Genomic DNA, 21,560 nt, shown 5'->3' on the forward strand with positions numbered 1-21,560 from the left:
ATGAAATAATTAGGTCTATTGTTAGTATAAGAATAACAATTTGCAACAATTCGATTCACCCGATCCCCAAATTTGCTCGTAACAAATCCAATTATAACCGCAAGGGCAATTTTTTTGCATTGTCCTTGCACTTACTAATGCTGTTTTAGAAGACGAACTTATCATATTATGATTACGTGTGCAAAAGAAACTCGCATAAGGCCGTACTTATATTTGCGCTTGGTCCGCAGTCATATATGAGGCTGGATCGGCATCATACAGCAATTGAGCTGTCGAAGAAGCCACAGCACTGAGGGTTGGACAACCTCAGCAACCTAGACCCTCGCGAACCCATATGCTTGGCAACCATGACCCACGATCGATGATCCAAACGCTCGAACCCAGACCCTTGGCGACCCTCAGCCACGCTCGTCAACCGCTGGGAACCATTGGCGAGCCGAGCACAACCGTTAAGTGAACGGTCAAACCAGCGACCGAATCTGGGACTTAGATAGGAAGAAGATGAACGGTGAGGGAGAAGATGAACCCAAATCCCGCAAACTCGAATCTCGGCAATCGTCAACCATCTCTCGATGACCATTGACTTTGGGCTCACGTCGACCGGAATTCAAAGTGACTGGTGTTGAGAGAGACGAAGAACAGTGGAAACGAGGGAAAGATAGGAAATAGGAATTTGAAAATGTTATCTGCTGACCCAAAAGAAGAAATTCGAGAACACTGCAAAGCCAAAACAAGGAGGAGTTGCCTCGGTCTCTAGGCTTAGCCAATGGTAGCTTTGAGTCGAATTGATCCACAAAATTTTTACCAAAACACTGCAGTTTTCACTCAAAAGACAATGAAGACCGAAAGTCCCTCCTGAAGCCACGCACAGCCTAAGCTTATTTTGACAAAAATATGGAAAAAAAAAATTAAAATATGCGTAGAGCAGTTGAGACATCCATCATCAATGCATGATTGTTGTAAACCAACTAAAGACAACGAGCAATAATCTTCGATGTTTGATGTGCAAGATTGATATATAATTTTCGACTGTTGCATGGCGGATAAAACTGGGTACATTAAATTTTAAAACAATGGGACAGGTTTCTTTTACTTGAATGTCCACTATTGTCTACCTTTGATCACATTGAAAGAAATAAAATTTGCATGCAGCGATTGAGACATCCATCATCAATGCAGGACCGTTGTAAACCAACTAAATGCGACGAGGAATAATTTTCGATGTTAGTTGTGCAAGATTGATATATAAATTGTGTTAAAGTGATGTGATTAAACATAGACATAAGTGGACATTCAAATAATGGAGACCAGTCCCATCATTTTAAAATTTAATGTACCTAGCTTTATTCGTCGTACAATCAACTTTATTCTCTTAATTTCTCTTTTAATTGCATGGAGCTCAACATCGAGTGGATAGATCTTGAGCTCAAGGAACGCCATACTAACTTCATCGATCAAGTAAGACATAAGACAAAATTCGGATTAATGGCCTAAATGGTTCTTGTCCCAACAGAACATCGTATAAGTGGGAACAATTCTTTTTATCCCCGTGTCTAATCCCACACATAAAGAATAACTTACAGATTTCTCCTCCTAACATCACAGGAATGTTTCCCTGTTTACTTCTTTGAATTCAAGGCAGTAGAAACTGCTGCTTTCATTTGGAGTAGAGCCTCCTCAAAGCACTTGGCCAGAAATTCAGGGTCCGGGATGATGTCCTTGGCCACCTGAATCTGCATGTCCGCCCTCCCCGCATAGCTCATCATGTGCAATGTGAGTGCCTGCATACATCGCCTCTCAAACGCCCCACATCAGTCCTGATAAAGATTTCATTCTAGATACCTCTGAAAAAGAAGGAAGAGAGAGAAACGATGAGGCGCGAGTATTTTGGAGCCTTACGTGGGTAAACCCGAAACGTTCACCCTTATGTACGTGATAGGGTTGCCGACAGCCGCGATCTCCTCGTGCGGGCCGAACATGTTCGAGATGCTGAACGTGGTGTTGCAGAAGATCCTGTAGTTGAGCAGGGTCGCAGCCTGCATCAGCAAAAACAAAGACAGGTTGTGCGTTTGTCGGCTTACTGTCGTTCTGTTTCCCAAATTGCAGAAGCGCGAACTGATCCTTACACGTGCTCCTAGATAAGACATGACCATTTCGCCGATTTTGTACGAGAAGTGAGCCTCCAGGGATTTCTTCTTCCGGTCAATCATCGACTTGGCTTTTCTCAGGTATTCGAGAGGGTCGCCGCAGCTTCTGTGGTAATGAACAGGGAGGAGGAGAATCCCGACCTTGTTGCCCCACCGCAGACCCGGGTTGTCTTTCATCAAATTGGATAGTTCCTGAATAATACCAGCACCACACTTCAATTCAATCAACTTCAGTTAGATGGCCAAAAAAAGGAGAGACTCACCTGCAATCCGGGTTGTTCTCGCAGATTAACCATTGCCATTCCGGTTATTTGAGTCCCTTCCTGCACGGCTGACAAAGGAAAATGAGCATTTTAGTCAGTCAAGATTCGTCGAATTTGAATTGACAAAAATCGTGTGAATTGTCGGAAATGCTATTTCCTTTTTACCATTGGGAGATCGGTGGTCCAAGTATTTGACCAAGCCGGCCGATATGATCCCGAAGAGAACATCATTAATGGTCTGCACTTGAAGCAATTAAAGATATTCATCATCATTTGGTATTAGCATGGAATCAAAATGCACTTATAGTCATGAAATACAAGAAAAGCATGTAGAATTCTTCTTTTCAAGATAAATGACTGATAAATGTAGTATTAGTTGTGCTCTTGAGAATTGTACAAACCCTGGTAGTGCTCACCAGTAGAGGTGAGTATAGTTCGGGTGGGCGGCTCTCATCTTGGATCTGAGCACTGCCCACTAAGTATAGGTTCCAAATGATCCGTCTATTAGTTCTATGGATCTATCTGAGAACTGGACTACTAGTTCGGTTTGATTCTTGAGTGGGTCCATGGAATTGGTTTCCAATCCCTATAAAATTGCATTAATTGATTAATGTCATGGTGAATCTAGTTTCTATTTAGAGCATCAAAGCTTGTTCTACCTTATATTCGGGTTGAATTACGAGCCATTGATTTTGATTAAGGATTGAAAAATATATGGTAGAATGAATAGACAACATTAGCTAAAAACTTAATTTTTTCGAAAGTCATGGTGTGGTCCTTTTAGGGTTTCTCGATGCTAGAAACATTGGGAGAATTAGACTCCATGTTAAAAGTCCTAACTTCCATAAAGTTAAAACATTAATTGCTTGATCCATTTTTTTTTTTTAGGATCTGTTCGTTTCGTGGAAAATTGGCCATTTTCGGAAAATATTTTCCTAGAAGTCATTTTCCAAGAAAATGACAATATTTTCTGGTGTTCGGCTAAAACCAGAAAATGTTTTGGAAAATATTTTCCGGTGTTTGGTAAGGAAAATATTTTCTAAGACTTCACCACTTAAGCATGCATTACTTACCGACCTATAAATCCATCAAATATAAACTAGCTTTTAAAGCCATGCAAACTTGCTTCATATCTTTGTTCCCTCATTATCGTCAAATGCTCATCTATTCTAAAAAATGTTCGTATGGATTTTAAAATGAAGCAAAAGAGAAAAGAAGCAAAGCATGTACAGCTTTTATGAGAATCTTCCAGTTGAGTGGCCTGTTCTCCCCGTGCATCTTTTGTGTTATAATAAACAAAAGAAAAAAGAAGCAAAGCATGTAGAGCCTTTTGCTTGAGCAATATACAATTATAGGGTAGAGTAAATAAATAAAATGATAAGCAAGAGTGCAGAGCGTGAGCTTGAGATCGACGAGCTCGTGGTTCGCCTAGCAACGGCTGACAACTAGTCAAGAAAGAAGAAGATGAGAAACAAAGAAAAGAAAAAGAAAAAAAAAAAGAAAAAAAGAAATAGAAAATTTAAAAAATAATTCGAATAAAAAAAGAAAATGAGAAGATGGAATGGGAGGAGAAAGTGAGGATTTGTAGATGTGTGAGATAAGAGAGATCAAGTGAGGAAAATGTTTTCCCCTTTTCAAAAGTGAAAAACATTTTCCCTTAATTTAGAAGACTTTTTTTTTTTCCTTTCATGGAAAACATTTTTCCCAAGGAATTTTTTCCCAAACGGAATTTTTCGGAAAATTTTTCCGTGAAACGAACATAGCCTTAATGTTAACCTAATTTAATCATGGAATAACTAAAGAGAGACTTAGGGCGCGTTTGGTAACGATTCTGTTCCCGGGAGCTGATTACGATCGGGCGATTCTTTTTATTCCGTTCCTGAACCGATTCTAAGCATTTTAAGCCGTTTGGTAATTGTCCAAAATTTCTGATTCGGAATAGAATTGCGTTTGGTACCGTGTTCATTAATTCTGTTCCAAATCAATTTCTTTTAATTTTTAAATAATTTTTTTACTTTTTTTCCTTTGTTTTCTTTTCTTTTTTCATTTTTTCATTTTTTTCTTTTCATTTTCCTTTTTCTTTTTCTTTTTCTTTTTTTTTCCTTTTTTTCTTTTCTTTTTCTCTTCTTCTTCTTCTTCTTCGGCCGGTCGCCGGACCGGCGACCGCCGACGAGGGCCGGCGACCTCACCGGAGCGTCGTCGGCCCTCGGCGAGGCGGGCCCTCGTCGGCCGAGCCTCGCCGGCGGCCGGGCGAGGCTCGGCCGAGCCAGATCTAGCGAGGCCGAGCTCCACCGGTGGCCGGGCCGACCTCGTCGGGGTTGGGCGAGGCTGCCAAAGCCATCGGCGGGCCGGGCGAGCCTCGCCCGGCCACCGGTGGGGCCGGGCGTCGTGAGGCTCGCCCGGCCCCGCCCGATCCGGCGAGGCTCGGCCTCGCCGTCTGGCGAGGCCGAGCCTTGCCGGTGGCCGGCGGGCCTCGCTCGGCCCCGGCGAGGCCTCGCCCAGCCCCGGCGAGGCCCGCCTGGCCACCGGCGAGGCTCGGCCTCGCCAGATCTGGGGAGGCTGAGCCTTGCCGGTGGCTGGGCTTGCCTCCGGCGAGCTCGCCGGACCGGCGGCCGGCGGCGGTGGCGGCGGCCGGCGGTGGCGGACGGCGGACGGTGGCGGGCGATGGTGGATGGCGGTCGCGAGATGGCCGAAGGGAAGAAGAAAATTTATTGATTTTGATTCTCAAATTCGTTCCCGGAACAAGAATCAACTTTTTTATTCTTGATTACTCGTTTCCAATCTGTTCCCAGGAACAAATTTGTTCCCGGTAACAAAAAAATTTACCAAACGCGATTCTAGGCCGAAACTGATTCCGGGAACAAAGAATCAGAATTTGGCATTGTTTGGATGGTTACCAAACAGGCCCTTAATTATACTCTTAAGACGACCATTAGCTCTTAATTTCGTATCATGATGACAAAGCACTACAACATTTAACATCTCAAATTGGTGCTCTCCTTCCTCTATGTTTGTTTATTTTGTTTTAGTTGAGAAAATAAGTAATAGATTATTAGAATGCAAAAAAATAAAATAAAAAATATGAGGTTAATACACACCCAAGAGACAAAATTAGTCAATAATGTCCAGTAACTACAAATATACATATATGTATATATATATTTGATCGAAAAAATACAAAATAATTAATTGAGATGGAATTTCTTTCTTTAAATATATATAAATTGGTCTAGTCCTAGTGGGTAGGCGAGTGGGCGATTCTACCTTTAGAATCGGGAACTGTACTAGTATTCATCGATTCCACTAAATTAGAACTGGACCAGTCCCCATGGAAAATGCTAGTTCTAGTCCAGTTCCAGGCGATACTCGGTTCTTTTGCACACTTCTACTCACTAAGGTTTGTCGACCCCAGGGGTCATTTGAGCAATCTTGGCCGACCCCCATAATTGGCATTAACGCTTGCTTGCTGGTAATCCGCAGTATCTCTTTCTCTTTCTTTTTAAGCTTCAACTTTTTAATCTTTCTGCAATTTTTAAATATGATTGTTTCGTGTTACTGAAAAAATTACAAAAGCATGTCCCGTCTCCATTGCATCATCAATTAATGGCGATTTAATGGCTATCATACCTTTTTTAGTGAAAATATTAATTTGAACAAAAATATAATAGGGATAACATTGAAAAAAAATTGTGTATAAAGTCATATGATTGAACAAATGAGAAAAGTATTGAATCCGCGGTGCTATAATTATTTCAGGCGATAAACACATAAAACTTTAGAACTCACCGCATTAGCGACTGCTGACTTGACCGCTTTCATGTCCTCCAGCCAAAACCTTGCCGTGGCCAGCTTCCTCGGCCAGAGTTCCACCCCTGCGCCGCTGCTCAACGGTGTCTTCCGGTCGCTCGCCCACATGCTCCGCAGCATGAACTCCACCACGAAGACCAACGTGAACCACACCACCCCCAAAACCCTCATTACCGCCTTCCACCACTCGCCGCCGCCGCCCCTCCTCCTCTTTGCCGATGATGGAGGACGGATCGTCGGCAGCGCCTCGGGGTCGTCCACCCGCCAGCATGACGCCAGGAACATTGACATTAGCGAGATCCCATCGCCAAGTGCATGGTGGATCCGGAACACCATACACCGTTGGGCCATCAGGAGGTGGACTTCCCACAGGGGCTTGTCGTCGCCCAAGAACCCCGGCGAGTCGGTGGACAGGTCGACGAGGTACTCGTTGACAGCTGCCTCGTCAGAGAGGCCTTCAGCGATAGGCCCATAGACTGGGATGACATGGCGATCAATGTCCACGCAGGTCCTCCTCTAGTGCTTTCGGCCTGCAGAGTCCTGCACCAAGAGGCTGCAGAACCTGGGGTGCGTAAACATGGGGGAGCTCTGGATCGCCGACTTGAGGGCGTCAACATCGAGGGGTTGCTTCATGCCGATGGCGCTGTAGATCACCAGGTTCATCTCCTTCTGGAGGACCAGGCGCCCCGTTGGTGTCAGGGGCTCGTCGGAGCCGTTCTCTGGGGATCCCATACCTGCGGGAAGATCGAAAAGGAGGGAATCTTCAGTACTGTTGGGATGGCGAGAAAATAACGTCAGTGCCGGCGGCTCGTACGAAGCTATTAGTTCTTGAATGGATAAAAACACGAATCAGAATTCAAAGGAGTAGTCCAAAAATCGAAACTCTTGTGCGTGAGGTGGAGAAGGGGCAAGGAGTGCGAGAGTGTTGGATCTGGAATTTTCAGGCGAGATTGCGTGAGGCTCTCTGGCATACGCTTGAGAATATATTGGCTGCACCTGCTGAGAGACTTTAGCTGGAAGAGACGAGAGAGAGAGAGAGAGACACGATATCCACGTGCGATTTGTCTCCACGCAGCGAGAGCCGCTGGTGCGAGCATCATTTCGCCAAGCATTTATTAATTCGATGGTCCCTTTCTGAATAACGACAGCTAGAAGAGGCCCTAACACTCGCATGGAAAGGTCGTGTTCGTAGTCGGCTTGTGAAGCAGTTTGCGTCATACGCAAATGAAAATCTAAGTGATTTCAACACGCAAAATGGACACGCAACATTATATATCATTTATCAAAAATAAAGAATTCTGACAAATTGCTCCCCCTCCCCCAAAACCTGTCAGGCTGACACTTTCTTTATTAAAAATTGAAGTCACCCTCTCCTCCACCTACCCTCCAAAAAAGGAAAAACATCCCATCAAAATCCCATTTTTAATTTCTTTCAGTTTCTTTCAGTTTCCTCCCCCGTTTCTTTCCCCCCCCCACCCCCACCTGCCCACACTTTCTTTATTAAAAATTGAAGTCACCCTCTCCTCCACCTACCCTCCAAAAAAGGAAAAACGTCCCATCAAAATCTCATTTTTAATTTCTTTTCCTTTTTTGAGTTTCCTCCATAAAAAATCCTAGCCGCCGCTTTTTTTTCCTCTTGCTCCTTGCACGACCCTCTTCCTCTCGATCTCTACTCTCTCTCAGTCACCTCATCACAATTGTCTACCGCCTCGCCTTTGGCCCTTCCTCCTTCACAGTCGCAGCCTCACTACTGGCCCTCCATCGCAGTCGTGGCTCCTTTAGTCGGCCTTGCCATCGCTTGCAATCTCACCTCTGCTCCCTTGCCCTTGCCTCCACTCTCCATTGTCTTACTCTCCATCGTCTTCTTCAACGATTCTCACTCTTGGACATGCATGTTGAAACGTGTCAAGAAGAGTTGATCACGTGCTGGAAAATCCAACACGTGTTGACCATGTGTCCGAGTGTATTAGACACGACATAGAAGCTCCAACAACATGATCGTGCTTCATAGATGAAAAATTGTAAGAATCTTTCACCATTCACGACTGAAAAAACACAAATATACGGACGAAGATAACTTCTATCAATCATCATGATTATTGTACTATCTAAACACTAAATAGCAAAAGAGCTCATTGCAGCATTCCAGATCCACACATTCAACTATAATAAGAAATAAACAAGCTCTAGTAACATCGATGTGGTAGATTTGCCAGCAAATGCCAAATCTAGTAAGAAAGGAAACATGATCATTCAACTTCGCGACTTTGAAAAGTAAAGTGAGAGAGTCGAATTTTACTTTTCAAAGTCGCAATAGAATTGAAACTCAATAGTCGATTTAGTTTCTCGTGCATCTCCAACTTGAACCATAAAGTTACAAAGCAAAATGAGTTTCGATTCTGCTGTTGCTTTCATTATCTTTTGACATGAACCGGAGAGTTATCGAGGAAAATGAGCTTCAACTATCTGATTGTCTTCAAGGAGTTTTGACGTGATCCAAAAAACTACAAAGTAATCGTGAAGTTTCAACAAAATTCAGAGATATAGAAGAGAAGGAGATGGAGAGTGTAGTTTTTTTTTTTTTATAATCTCATTGCCCCTTTTTTGCCGAAATCGGATTGTCGACAAAATATCTTAGATTGAAATTCTTCTTCAATTTTTATTAAGAGGAGACTAGTTTTGTGGTGATTCCAGACAAATGTTGTATCAATAGAACACAAGAAGCATATATATTTAAATGAAATTTAATCAACAACATGATGGTGTAAAAATTTCTCTTGGAATTTAATTGATAACAAAATGCGATGATGAAAATATTATATCGGAATTTCATCGACGACGAAGATTTGTAAACTACAATTAAAGTATGAAAATTAAAGGATATCTATATAGCGGAACGGATGAGTTGTAGAGAAGTAAAAATAAAGATGAATTTGCAGGAAAATTGAGTTCTTTAATTTATTGATCAGGGCACAAAAAATGTAGAGGAAAATTATCCAAAAAGTCCTAAACCTATTGTACAGTGGCGAATTTAGTTTTGAATCTTTCAATTATGTTAATTTAGTGTTAAACTTATTGTATGATGGTCAATTCAGTTCGAAACCTTATAATTGTTTCAATTAAGTCCTAACATTTTGACAATTTACCAATTTAATCCTAAATATAGTTCTTTTGACTATTTTTTATAAGAAATCACTGATGTGGAGGTCTAGACAGTGCTAGTCTTCTTATGTGGTGCAACTGGTGCCGGTGAGAATGATTTTTTATTTTTTATTTTTTAAAAAGATCAATTTCTTATTTTTTTATTGATTTTTTCATTTCTTTTCTTGCTTTTCCTTTAAAAAAAAATTAGAAATTTGTCCATGTTAGCTCAGGCCACGCCACATAGGACGTCAACACTAATCAAACCATTACATCAACAATTTTCGGCTAAAATTAGTTGGAAAGATTACATTGGCAATGTGTTAAAAGGTTTAAGACTAAATTGATAAATTGTCAAAAGGTTTAGGCCTTAATTGGCAGAATTGAAAAGTTTAAGACTGAATTGACCTATTGATAAGTGGTTTTTGGACTAAATTAATACAATAAAAATTTTTAGGACTAAAGTCATTGCGCAACAAGTTTAGGATTTTTTGGATAATTTTTGCAAGAATACAATCAATGGTTACAATTTTGGAAATAAATAAAATAAATAATGACGGTTACAATAAGTTTTGTTATTCACTAACCCCTATCATCTAGAAGACTTATCCACACGAAGTTATAAAGTCCCTAAATTTGTGACAACAAAACATAACTATAGGGTTAAATCATGTTTAGATGTCCCGCATGTCGAAATGCCCTAGAAGTATTCGGGAGCTTGAGTAAATAGGATGATGCATGCTCATGAACATCCATATATGCATGTTGATAAAAAAAAAAAAACTAAATGATACTGATGCATCAATAAATTATAATTCATACGTGTGTATTGAATAGGTAATAACCATGCATTCATGTGAGGTAGTTGCAAAAAAGGTAAGGCATATGCTTCCGAATGTTTGCGATTGTTATGTTAGGGCAGGTGCGGAGGTGAACTCCTACTTTAGACTTAGAGATTTCCCTTGCTAGGCTTTGGCTCATTCCTTTATTTTTCAAATATGTAGAATGACTATTCCCCCACCAATGCTTTTTGGAGCCTTGGCATATATTGAGTATGATTATGAGGAGGTTGTATTGCCTAATATAATTTTTACATATAGTAAGTGACTACTACGGTATGGGTCAATGTAGGACTTGCCAAATGGGTTCCTCACCACTATGTACCCTGATATGTGATCTTTGATGGTCACTACCTGGATCCTCGTCAATATGTACCCTGGTATGTGATCTTTGATGGTCACTTAAAAATATTAAAATTCAATTTTTCCCAAACAATTAAATTAGCTAACGAACGGTGGAAAATATTTTATACTAAAAGTTTAAGTTTCAGCCGAACACCAGAAAATATAGAAATGGCTTCTTGAAAAATATTTTCTGGAAATATGCTATTTTCCACGAAATGAACGGACCCTTAATCTGCGGTGCTATTATTCTTTTTGGGTGATAAACATGTAAAACTTTGGAACTGACCGCATTTGCAATCGCCGACTTGACCACTTTCATGTCCTCCAGCAAAAACCTCGCCGTGGCCAGCTTCCTCGACCAGAGTTCCACCCCTGCGCCATCGCTCACCGGCATCCTCTGAGCACTCGCCCACATGCTCTGTAGCACGAACTCCACCACAAAGACCAACGTGAACCACATCACCCCCAATATCCTCACTACCGCCTTCCACCACTCGCCGTTGCCACCCCTCCTCTCAGCCATCGACGGAGGACCGATTGTCGGCAATGTCTCAGGGTCATCCACCCGCCGACACAACACTAGGAACATCGACATCAGCAAGATCCCATCGCCAAGTGCGTGGTGGACCCGGAACACCATGCACCGGCGGGCCATCAAGAGGTGGACGTCCCAGAGGGGCTTGTAGTCGCCCAGGAGCCCCGGCAAGTCGGTGGACAGGTTGGCGATGTACTCGTTGACAGCCACCTCGTCAGAGAGGCCTTCGACGATGGGGCCGTGGACGAGGACGACATGATGGTCAATGTCCACGTGGGTCCTCCTCCAGTGCTCTCAGCCTGCGGCGTCCTGCACCATGAGGCTGCAGAACCTACGGTGCGTAAACATGGGGGAGCTCTGGATCGCTGGCTTTAAGGCGTCAACGTCGAGGGGTTGCTTCATGCCGATGGCGCAGTAGATCACTTGGTTCATATCCTTCTGGAGGAACAGGCGCCTTGCTGGTGTCAAGGGCTCGTCGAAGCTGTTCTCCGGGGACCCCATGCCTGCGTGAAGATCGAAAAGGAGGGAATCTTCAGTACGGTTCGGATGGCGAGGAAATAACGACAGTGCTGGCGGCTCGTATGAAGCTAGTACTTCTTGAATGGATAAAACACGAATCAGAATCTAAAGGAGTAGTCTGTAAATTGAAGGGGGAAGGAGTGCGAGAGTATTGGATTTGGAATTTTCAGGCGAGATTGCGCGAGGCTCTCCGACATTCGCTTGAGAATATGTTGGCTGCACCTGTTGAGAGACCTTAGCTGGAAGAAGAGACAGGGAGAAAAGATATCCACGTGCGGCTTGTCTTCACGCAGTGAAAGGCGCTGGTGTGAGCATCATTTCGTAACCACTGTCTAACCGTCACTGGGAAGGCCAACGATGGCTAGGGCCAGCAACCTTAGCTGATTGGAGGCAAGGGCCTACAAGCTATTGCCCACATCTGGGGTAAAGGTCACAGCCCTTCCCCAGATCTGACAAAGGTCGGTGACCCTCTCGCCATTGGTCAGCCAAAGTTGCCGGCCCCTAGTCAAGGCCTGATGAACTCGGCTGACCCTCCTCCCCTCATCGCTAGCCCTTCCCGACAATGATGGGGTGGTGGTGACAAGCACAACCTTCACCAAACAAGTGCTACAATTTCGTTTTTTTTTTTTTTTTTTATAAATTTAATCTCACCTAAATATATATTAAAATTCAAATAAGAGGCAAAACAACGTTGTTTTAGCTCTTCTTTATTGATTGAGCTTTCTGGCAAGCCATGTTGGATTTCCGGTACCCTTCACCGGAGTTGGCACTTAAATGTCTCTTTTTTCAATGAAGTGACACTTAAATGTACATTTCAGAACTTTTGGCACTTAAGTGATAAGTGTCCCCCCGTATCGATTTTTGGCACTTACGCTATACTTTTGCCCTAGAAAAACTATATTGGCAATGCGTTAAAAATTTAGGATTAAATTGGTGCAATTGAAAATTTGAGGACTGAATTAGCAGATTGTCAAGAGATTTTTGGACTAAATTAGAGCAATTGAAAGGTTTAAGACTAAAGCCATTGTACAATAAGTTTATTACTTTTTGGACAATTTTTGCAAAAATACCGTGTGGCTATTTATAACCCATAGTCAATGGTTACAATTTTGGAGTTAAATGAAATAAATAACGATAGTTACAATAAGTTGTGTTATTCACTAATCCTATCATCTAAAACAATATCCACATGAGCTTATAAAATCCCTAAATTTGCGACAACAAAACAAATCTACAAGGTTAAACCATATTGAGATTTTTTGTGTGTCGGGATGTCCCAAGAGTGTTTGGGAGCTGAAGTAAATAAGATGAGACATGTTCCTGAATATACATACATACACATAATGATAAAGAACCAAATGATATCGATGCATTAAGAAATTATATGCCATACGTGTGCATTGAGTAGGTGATAACCATGCATTTGTGTGAGGTACTTGCAAAAAAGGTAAGAATGTATGCTTATGCATTGATTATGTTGCTTCGAATGTTTATGATTGTTATGCCAGAGTTGGTACAGAGGTGAACTCCTACATTAGACTTAGAGATTTCACTTACTAAGCTTCAATTCATTTCTTTATTTTTCAAACATTTACAATGGCCATTTTCCCATCACCACTTTTTGGAGTCCTAGCACACATTGAGTATGATTATGAGGAGGTTGTATTGCCCATGCTTTTCATCTAACTTTATCTTGTATCAGACAAGACTCAAACATCTAACAAGATAAATTTTATTTCACCATGACTTTTATCCAGACTAGCAAACATAGTCTTACTAGTTATTGAAAGTGCTAGTATTACCACCTAGAGAGTGGGTGAATATGTGTAAAAACTAATTAAGCTAATAAGAGCAATAAAAGTTATTTCTTTCAACAAAGTCTGATTAACATCAAACTTCTGATATAAATTCATACTCAAATAACATGTTTTGGAAATTAGCAAAACTCAGAAAAATATTGCAACAAACAAATTAAAAGAATTAAGGGAAGAGAAAATTAGACACAAGATTTATAGTAGTTCGGCTTAGATTGAGCCTACGTCCACTCTCCCATACTAACAACCTTCTGGCTGAATTTCACTAAGAAATCAACAGAGAATTACAACGATTTGAGTACGATCACTCAGTGAAGAGTTTCTTTTTGTCTCACTAAGTCACTCCTTTTGTGTTTTTCTCTCTTGATTACAACTTGTAAGCACTATCATTGAAGAACAAGTGATTGGAAATGCCTCAAATTTTGAAATTTTAATTCTCACACACTCTCTCAAATGGACGAATGACCTCCTTAAATACTCCTCTATGCATTTCGAACCGTTGGCACTTTCCAAATGAATTTCTTCCAATTAGCTCGTTAGACATAATCAATTAAGGAAATCTTGTAGCCATTTGAAGATTGAGGTGAAAATCCGATGATCCCGATCGCCCATACAATCATAATCTAAGTTTCCATAAGTAGATGCTTCCCAAAAATGAACTTGTCTTTGAAATTGATTTTATCAATCCGTGATTGATTTCATCAATATATTTTGAAAATGTAAGTGAGATTCTCTGCCAGAAAGCCAGATATATCTTGCACATACTGAATCCTTATTGAAAGATCAATAATCCTAAGTCTGATTATATCTCCATTCTTGTCTTGAGTTCAGTTAGTCTCTTCGTCAGAGTGGGAAAGACTTCTAATGTGAAATAGACTTTTATAGCATACCACGATATAACGCAGAAGTCTAGTATTCTTCAGAATAAGAATAAGAATAAAAGGGAAGTTTTTGTCAACTTCAAAACCTGATAAGAGTTTTCTCAACTATTATGTCACATTCGAGATGAGTGCTTAAATGCAAATAAGGCCAAACCGCTAGAAAGGGCAAAACTTAATGCTTGTAGCCTACCCACAAGAAATTAAGCACACTAATTCTACTATTAATAATTCGAAAAGGTTATGAATCTTCACCTATATCTATTGAAAAAGCTGAGTCATTTCGAACCGCTTGCGAAATAATTAGATTTGTTATTGATATAAGAATAACAATTTGCAAGAATTTGATTCACGCAATCTCCAAATTCACTCATAACAAATCCAGTTGTAATCGTGAGGACAATTGATCGAAAAATTCAAATGCAAGTGAACGTGTTGAACAAGTAATATAATGATAAGCAAAGAATATTGTCTTACAGAGATAGATGAAAACCAATGAAATATTAACAATAGATTGATTCTAAAATTTATCTAATAGATCAAAATAGAATTGAGAAAAAATTAAAAATAAAAATCTTCAAAACAAAATTTGGAAACTAAATGTAGTAAATCAATTGAATAAATATGTTAGAGCATCTGATCTTACGATAACTACTAGATATAAATTCTAGATTGTTACACGTACAAAAAACGATATCAAATACGTGATAGCGAAATTTCTTAATCTATTTACTATATTATCTCTCAGTTTATTAATCCACTATATCTCTATGTAAATTTAAATAAACATGAGTGTATTAAAATTTATTAATATTCTTGGCTTACAATGAGTCTTTTAGATAACCTTATCACCAAAAACTACACAAATAATGTGGTATATTTCTATACACGTTTAATTCATGGTTATCTATTATAAGGAGCAATTATATATTATCACTTCTCAGTCTCAAACATTCACATCAAATCATTCAAATGGTGGTCAGTCACTTAAAAGCATTAAGGACGATAATATGTAACTCACATGGATGAAATCACTTGCACTCATAAAAATCATGAAATTCATATCATCATGGTTAGGCTACATTATAGCCTGAACAAAAGAAAATTAGAAAATAGTAGAAGAATAAAAGAAAATATAAATCGAGCCCAACATCTTGAATTAAAGAATGAAAATTCTGTCATTACTTTTGTCTTCTCTCTAAAATGCTTGAAAAGCTCTTAGAACAATAAAAAAAATTAAAAATAAAAACCTAGCTGTCCCCCAGTTTCTCAATGTTCTCCTATTTATAGTATACATCCAAGACCCTTATCCCCAAGCAATTGCTTATTTTTCGCATAAAATTATGGAGTAAATTAGAAGATCTTTTATTTGATATGCATCTTCAAACGCTTGCAGATATAATAGGGAATAAAATCAAGGAATCCCTGATTTTTTCCATTCTCTTTCATATTTTCTACATATCTCATTACATAAATAAGGAAAATTCAAATAATCAAAAAGAAATCCAAATATTTTTTGATGGATATTACATTATGTGTTGCCTAAAATAGGTCAAATAACTCTATTTTGCTAGTACTCGGACAAAAGCAAGATATAATGCATACTCAAAGCAACAACCTTCTCCATGACATCTTTTCATAATTGCTCAAATTCACAATTTAAAAAAAAAAAAAACATAAATTTCATCCAAACATTGAATTGATTTGTAAGTTAAGATCAATTCTAATTATGTGATCCAAGTGTATGTGTGTGAGTCCTCATCTTTTCGAATTATATACAATCCATTACATTGATATGCAACCTCTTAAAAATTCTCCATAATTATGATAAAATCTCACAAGTTTGCTTTTCATTCCTCTCTCTACTAATATAAGTTAATCGTCCAACCCAAAATCAATAGGACTTTTCTCGGTTTATAATGTAAGACTGGGCTAAAGGTAAGATAACGGTAATTTTAAGCTCAACTCACCCATCAACACATTGATTTCTAGGATCTTATTAGAGCCAATGTCACTATCCCCAATTTTACTCATTCAAGATAATCTTTCTGCTACCATATATCGTCATTCCTTTTTCTTCTTCTTCTTTTTCTAAAATTGCTTTATGGTGGAGTTCCTCCCAAAGTCCCTCCTAATATAACATGAAAATTTCCAACCAATTGAGTATTCAAAATGTTCACTCAATTGAAAATTGGATAGAGAACCATAAAAGCTATATAAAATAAAATAAAAAATTGATACACCCAAACAACCATAACAATCTTTTTTTTTTTCTTTTCATGCTCCACCCTTCCTCCCAAATTGCTATTAGGCTTAAATAAAATTTTTACTAAAAAAATTAACATGTCCATGGGGCGTGGGACAATGATATAATTTGATAAAAGCTAGGCTAAACATATATGGGTGTCAATAAAAAAATTGGATAATAATTAAGGCTCAATGTGGTGACTATGGATAAATAAATAGGGTTGACTTGAAAGACTCAATCGATCCAAAAATTGCATAAATCATTTTCTTAGTTAGATGTAGCTTACGGTTTCACCTCAAAAGAAAATCAAACAAATTCTAAATTTTGGATGAGACCTAAGAAAATCACATACTTCACTTAAATGTTCTCTAAATTTACACACAATTCAAACATTAGGGACTTTTAGTGCTTAGTAAGTTGATCAACATAATCAAAATCAAAATTAACTCATACATCAGTTGCAAATTCGAACGAAATTTAAATTTTCCTAAGAATAGAAAAAAATTCACAATAACGAATGCAATCATGCAAAAAAAAAAAAGATTTAGTAAAAATTTTGTCTCATGCCAAACTTGTATAAAGCATAGCCCTTATGTGAAAAAGAAAAATAAGAGCTAGAAAACTCCCATTGGTGTAGGATGTGTCCATTGATAGCCTTGATGACTAAACTCCTAGAACGTGGTCCCTCAAGAAAGAAAATTAACTTAGATAAAACAAAGAAAAATTAACTTCTTTTTTTTTGCGAAAAGTAAACTTAAAATAAATGAAGAAACATAATGAAAATCCTTGGGTTGCCTCCTAAGAAACGATTGCTTTATAGTTTTCAGCCAAATTATCTCAGATGTCGCTATTGTGGAGGATGAAGTTCAATGATAGTCTTCTGATTGTTGTAACCACCTTTAAAGTAGGGCTCCAAACATTGACCATTTACCTTGAATGTACTCTTGCTATCATGCACAACTTTAATTGTTTCATATGGGAATACCTGTTAGGGAAATCTCTTATGATGTTTTGAAGATGACAAAATAAATCAAAGGCTACTAACGTGTTTAATGATTGAGTAATAGACTATGCAGATGATAGAACATATAAAGGATATTGTCAAAGTTTATACTTGAAAGAACCAGAAGACAGACTCTATGCTGGAGCTGAACTTATTCAGACTGTGTTCAGACCTTAAGGTTAAATTTGTTTAGAAGCATAATATGTTCAGACTTACGTCCAGGTTATAAAGTCTATTTCAGACAGAAGACATTAAGATTTTACTTCAGACAGAACACTCTTAGACTTTACATACAAAACGTGACAAGGTCCAGAATGAGACACAAATTCAGAATATAACAAAGTCTAGAACGAGATACAAGTTCAAAACATAACAGATTCAGAACGAAGCACGTTTAGAATAAGACAACTTGACACAATGTTACATAAGCCCCAAATGTATAATGGCTAGTGATCTGGTTTGGATTCTACATCAATATAGATTTGATTGACTCAATCTAATTGATTAACAATTAGATCTTGTAGACAAGAACTTTCTATACGAATGAGCTTTACTTATGGAAACCAAGATTCTATTTGTATGGGCGATCAGAATCAACTTGGGATTCTACTTTTGTCACTCAACGGCTACTAAATCTTCTTGATACAGATCTGTCCAATGGGTAGATTGGAAGACAATCCTTTAGATACTATCCAACGGGTAGTTTAGAAGTGGTGGAGTATTTAAGGAGATCAAGGACCGATGAGCAAGTAAGAGACAGAGCGTAAAATTTATAATTCCAAAGTGTGAGCAAACTTCAATCATACACTTGTCTTTGGTGAGCTTAAATGTTTGTGATCATGAGAGAAATACCAAAAGAGTGACTTAGTGAGATAGTGTGATCTACCACTGAATGCTTGCACTCAAAGTTGTAATCTCTTATTGATCGCATAGTGGATCCAGCCAGAAGGCTGTTAGCGTGGGAGAGCAGACGTAGGCTTGATCTAAGCTGAACCACTTTAAATTTTATGTGCAACATTCTCTTTCCTTAACTCTTCATGTTTAAGTTTGTTGCATACTTACAGGTTATTCCAGAAGTCTATTCCATCGCATAACAGATTCTGAACCTCTACCAGAAATATGGTGGCTCGCTTATCAGACTTTGATCCTTATTCAGGCTTTGCTTGCAACTTATTTGATTCCACATTTATTTTTCAAGATTTCTTTTGAACACCTATTCACTCCCCCTCTAGGTGTTCGTACTAGCACTTTCAATACCTGTGTGACTTTGAAAGAACCAGGCCATCAGGGCCATAACTTTCTTGGAAAAAGTTTAAGACAAGACTTATAAAGTAAAACTTTTTGACCAATTTCAAATTCTCTTTAGAATATGTGCTTATTATGCCATCTTTTTTTATACTTCTTGTACAACTTAGGATTTTCATAGGCATCCTTGCGAAATTCCTCCAATTCATTCAATTGCAGCAATCTCTCTTCACTTGCAAACTACATGTTAAAATTCAGAAATTTTAATGCCCAATATGTTTTATGCTCAAATTTCACTGGTAAGTGAATTGCCTTCTCAAACACTAGTCTAAAAGGAGACATCCTAATTAGGGTTCTAAACACTATCTTAAAAGCCCAAAGTGCATCATCAAGTTTCATTAACCAATCTATCCTAAATGCATTCATTGTTTTTTCTAAAATTCTCTTGATTTCCTTATTTGAAATCTCTACTTGACCACTAGTTTGAGGATGATAAGGGGTTGCAACCTTATGCGTAACTCCATACTTACTTAAAAATGCTTCAAACTGTATGTTGTAAAAATGTGTCCTCCTATCACTATGATTGCCTTAAGAGTGCTAAATCGAGCAAAAATATTTTTCTTCAAGAATTTGACCACAACCTTAGTACTATTACTTGACAATGCTACAATTTTTACCAACTTAGATACATACTCCGCAACCACTAAAATGTATAAATTCCCATAAGAAGGTATAAAGGGTCCGAGGAAATCAATACCTCAAACATCAAATAATTCACACACACAAAAGTTGTTTAAAGGGCATCTCATTTTTCCTTGAAATATTTCTAGTTCTTTGACACCGATCACATGAAGCTACGTAGGAGTATGCATCTTTAAAAAGTATGGGCCAACAAAATCCAGATTATAAATTCTTAGCTATAGTTTTGCCAGCACCAAAATGGCCACCTGCCTCATCATCATGACAATGATGTAGAATACTTGCCACGTCTTCGTTTGGAACACATCTCCTTATGACTTGATCTGTATATATTTTAAATAAGAAAGGTTCTTCCCAAAAATAATTTTTAACATCATAAAAGAATTTTTTTTTTCTTCAGTTGATATGATAATTCAAGAGGATGGACATTACTTACCAAATAATTCACAAAGTTAGCATACCACAAAATTTTTGTGGATTTGACGAGAAAAAATTTCTCTCATGGAACTCTTCCAAAATTAATCTTACCTCTTTCTTTTCTGAATTCTTGACAAGTGATCCACAATTAAATTTTTAGTCCGCTTTTGATTTTTTGATTTCCAAATCAAATCTTGCAACAATAGAATCCATTTGATCAATCAGGATATTCATTCTTTCTTTTGAAGCAAATATTTAAGAGTAGAGTGGTCAAAATAAAATATAAATTTTGAACAAATTAAATAAAAACGAAATTTATCAAAGCAAAAACTACCGCCAGAAGTTCATTTTCCATTGTTGAATAATTCAATTATGCACTTGACAAGGTTGAACTAGCATAATAAATGGTTTAAAAAACTCCATTTTTCCTTTGTCCCAGCACAGCTCCCGCTATAGAATTGCTAGTATCACACATCAGCTCAAAAGGTAAATCACAATTTGATGCTACCGTAATTGGCGCTGACAATAACTTCTCCTTTAAAGTGTTAAAAGCTTGCACGCATTCATCAAACAAATTAAATAGAGCATCTTTTACCAAAAGATTAAAAAGAGGTTTAATAATTTTTGAAAAATCTTTTATAAATCGCCTATAGAATCCTACATGCCCCCAAAAATCCTTTGACAAGTTTCATAGATGTTGGTGGAAGCAATTTTATAATGACTTCCACTTTGCCTCAATCGACTTCTATTCCGTTTCTAGAAATTTTATGTACGAGCACTATTTCTTCTTGCACCATAAAGTGACACTTATCCCAATTCAAAACAAGGATAGTCTCCTCACATTTTTGTAAAACCAAAGCCAAATTATTTAAACAAGAATCAAATGATAAGCCAAAAATGGAGAAATCATCCATGAAAATCTCGATATATTTTTCAACCATATTGAAAAAATAGCCATCATGCATCTTTGAAAAGTAGCCGCTGCATTATAAAGACCAAATGACATTATTCTAAAAGTAAAAGTACCAGGGAACAAGTGAAAGTAGTTTTCTCTTGATCTTTTGGTACAATAAGAATCTGATTATACCCCAAATATCCATCAAGAAAGTAATAAAACTTATCTCTTGCAAGTTTTTCCAATATCTTATTGATAAATGGTAAAAAAGAAGAAGAAGAGAAAAGGATCTTTTCTAATGGCATCATTTAATTTTCTGTAATCCATACACACATGCCACTCAGTAACTCCTCTAGTTGGAATCAATTCATTTTTTTTGTTTTTTTGAATAGTCATACCTCATTTCTTTGACACAACTTGCATGGGACTTACTAGGAACTATAAGAGATAGGATAGATGATCCCTACATCAAGTAGCTTAATTACTTTAGCTTTCACTACTTGGTGCATCTTTTGGTACAAACATCTTTGAGGTTGGATAGTGGGCTTGTATTTTTTTTCCATCAAAATTTTATGCATACAAAGTGAAGGGCTAATTCCCTTGATATCAGCTATTTTACATCCAATTGCACCCTTATGTTCTGTGAACACTCTAAACAATTTCTCCTCTATCAAATCTGTCAAAGAATAAGATATAATTACTGACAAAGAAGATAAAAACTATGAAATCTATAGGAAAGATAAATTTGTCAACTTTTACCAATAC

At 38.2% G+C, this 21,560-nt stretch overlaps 2 protein-coding genes across 2 annotated transcripts; both read right to left on the reverse strand.

Moving 5' to 3' along the window:
- Positions 1–1,619: 1,619 nt before the first annotated feature.
- Positions 1,620–2,472, reverse strand: LOC104420511 (O-acyltransferase WSD1-like). Its single transcript, XM_039302471.1, has 4 exons — positions 2,411–2,472; positions 2,127–2,339; positions 1,900–2,036; positions 1,620–1,794 (listed from the first exon to the last, which is right to left on the reverse strand). The coding sequence occupies exons 1-4, from the start codon at positions 2,447–2,449 to the stop codon at positions 1,620–1,622; spliced, it is 564 nt and encodes a 187-aa protein (XP_039158405.1). The 5' UTR covers positions 2,450–2,472.
- A 32-nt stretch (positions 2,473–2,504) lies between these two features.
- On the reverse strand, positions 2,505–7,283 carry LOC104432063 (O-acyltransferase WSD1-like). Its single transcript, XM_039302473.1, has 3 exons — positions 7,214–7,283; positions 6,197–6,951; positions 2,505–2,648 (listed from the first exon to the last, which is right to left on the reverse strand). Exons 2-3 carry the CDS (start codon positions 6,566–6,568, stop codon positions 2,505–2,507), a joined length of 516 nt encoding a protein of 171 aa, XP_039158407.1. The 5' UTR covers positions 6,569–6,951; positions 7,214–7,283.
- Positions 7,284–21,560: the final 14,277 nt, after the last annotated feature.

This window comes from Eucalyptus grandis, chromosome 9 (genome assembly GCF_016545825.1).
Source record: "Eucalyptus grandis isolate ANBG69807.140 chromosome 9, ASM1654582v1, whole genome shotgun sequence".
NCBI classification, from domain to species: Eukaryota; Viridiplantae; Streptophyta; class Magnoliopsida; order Myrtales; family Myrtaceae; genus Eucalyptus; species Eucalyptus grandis.

Bases quoted from the DNA above. Each gene is read 5' to 3' on its own strand.
- LOC104420511 (XM_039302471.1), bottom strand. From the start codon at position 2,449: ATGGCAATGGTTAATCTGCGAGAACAACCCGGATTGCAG. The intron at 2,037-2,126 runs GTAAGGATCAGT...TTGCTGATGCAG, and splicing joins TGTCTTATCTAGGAGCACGT to GCTGCGACCCTGCTCAACTA. The intron at 1,795-1,899 runs GTAAGGCTCCAA...GGCGTTTGAGAG, and splicing joins AACGTTTCGGGTTTACCCAC to GCGATGTATGCAGGCACTCA.
- LOC104432063 (XM_039302473.1), bottom strand. From the start codon at position 6,568: ATGGCCCAACGGTGTATGGTGTTCCGGATCCACCATGCACTTGGCGAT. The intron at 2,649-6,196 runs GTGAGTTCTAAA...CTTCAAGTGCAG, and splicing joins AGTCAGCAGTCGCTAATGCG to ACCATTAATGATGTTCTCTT.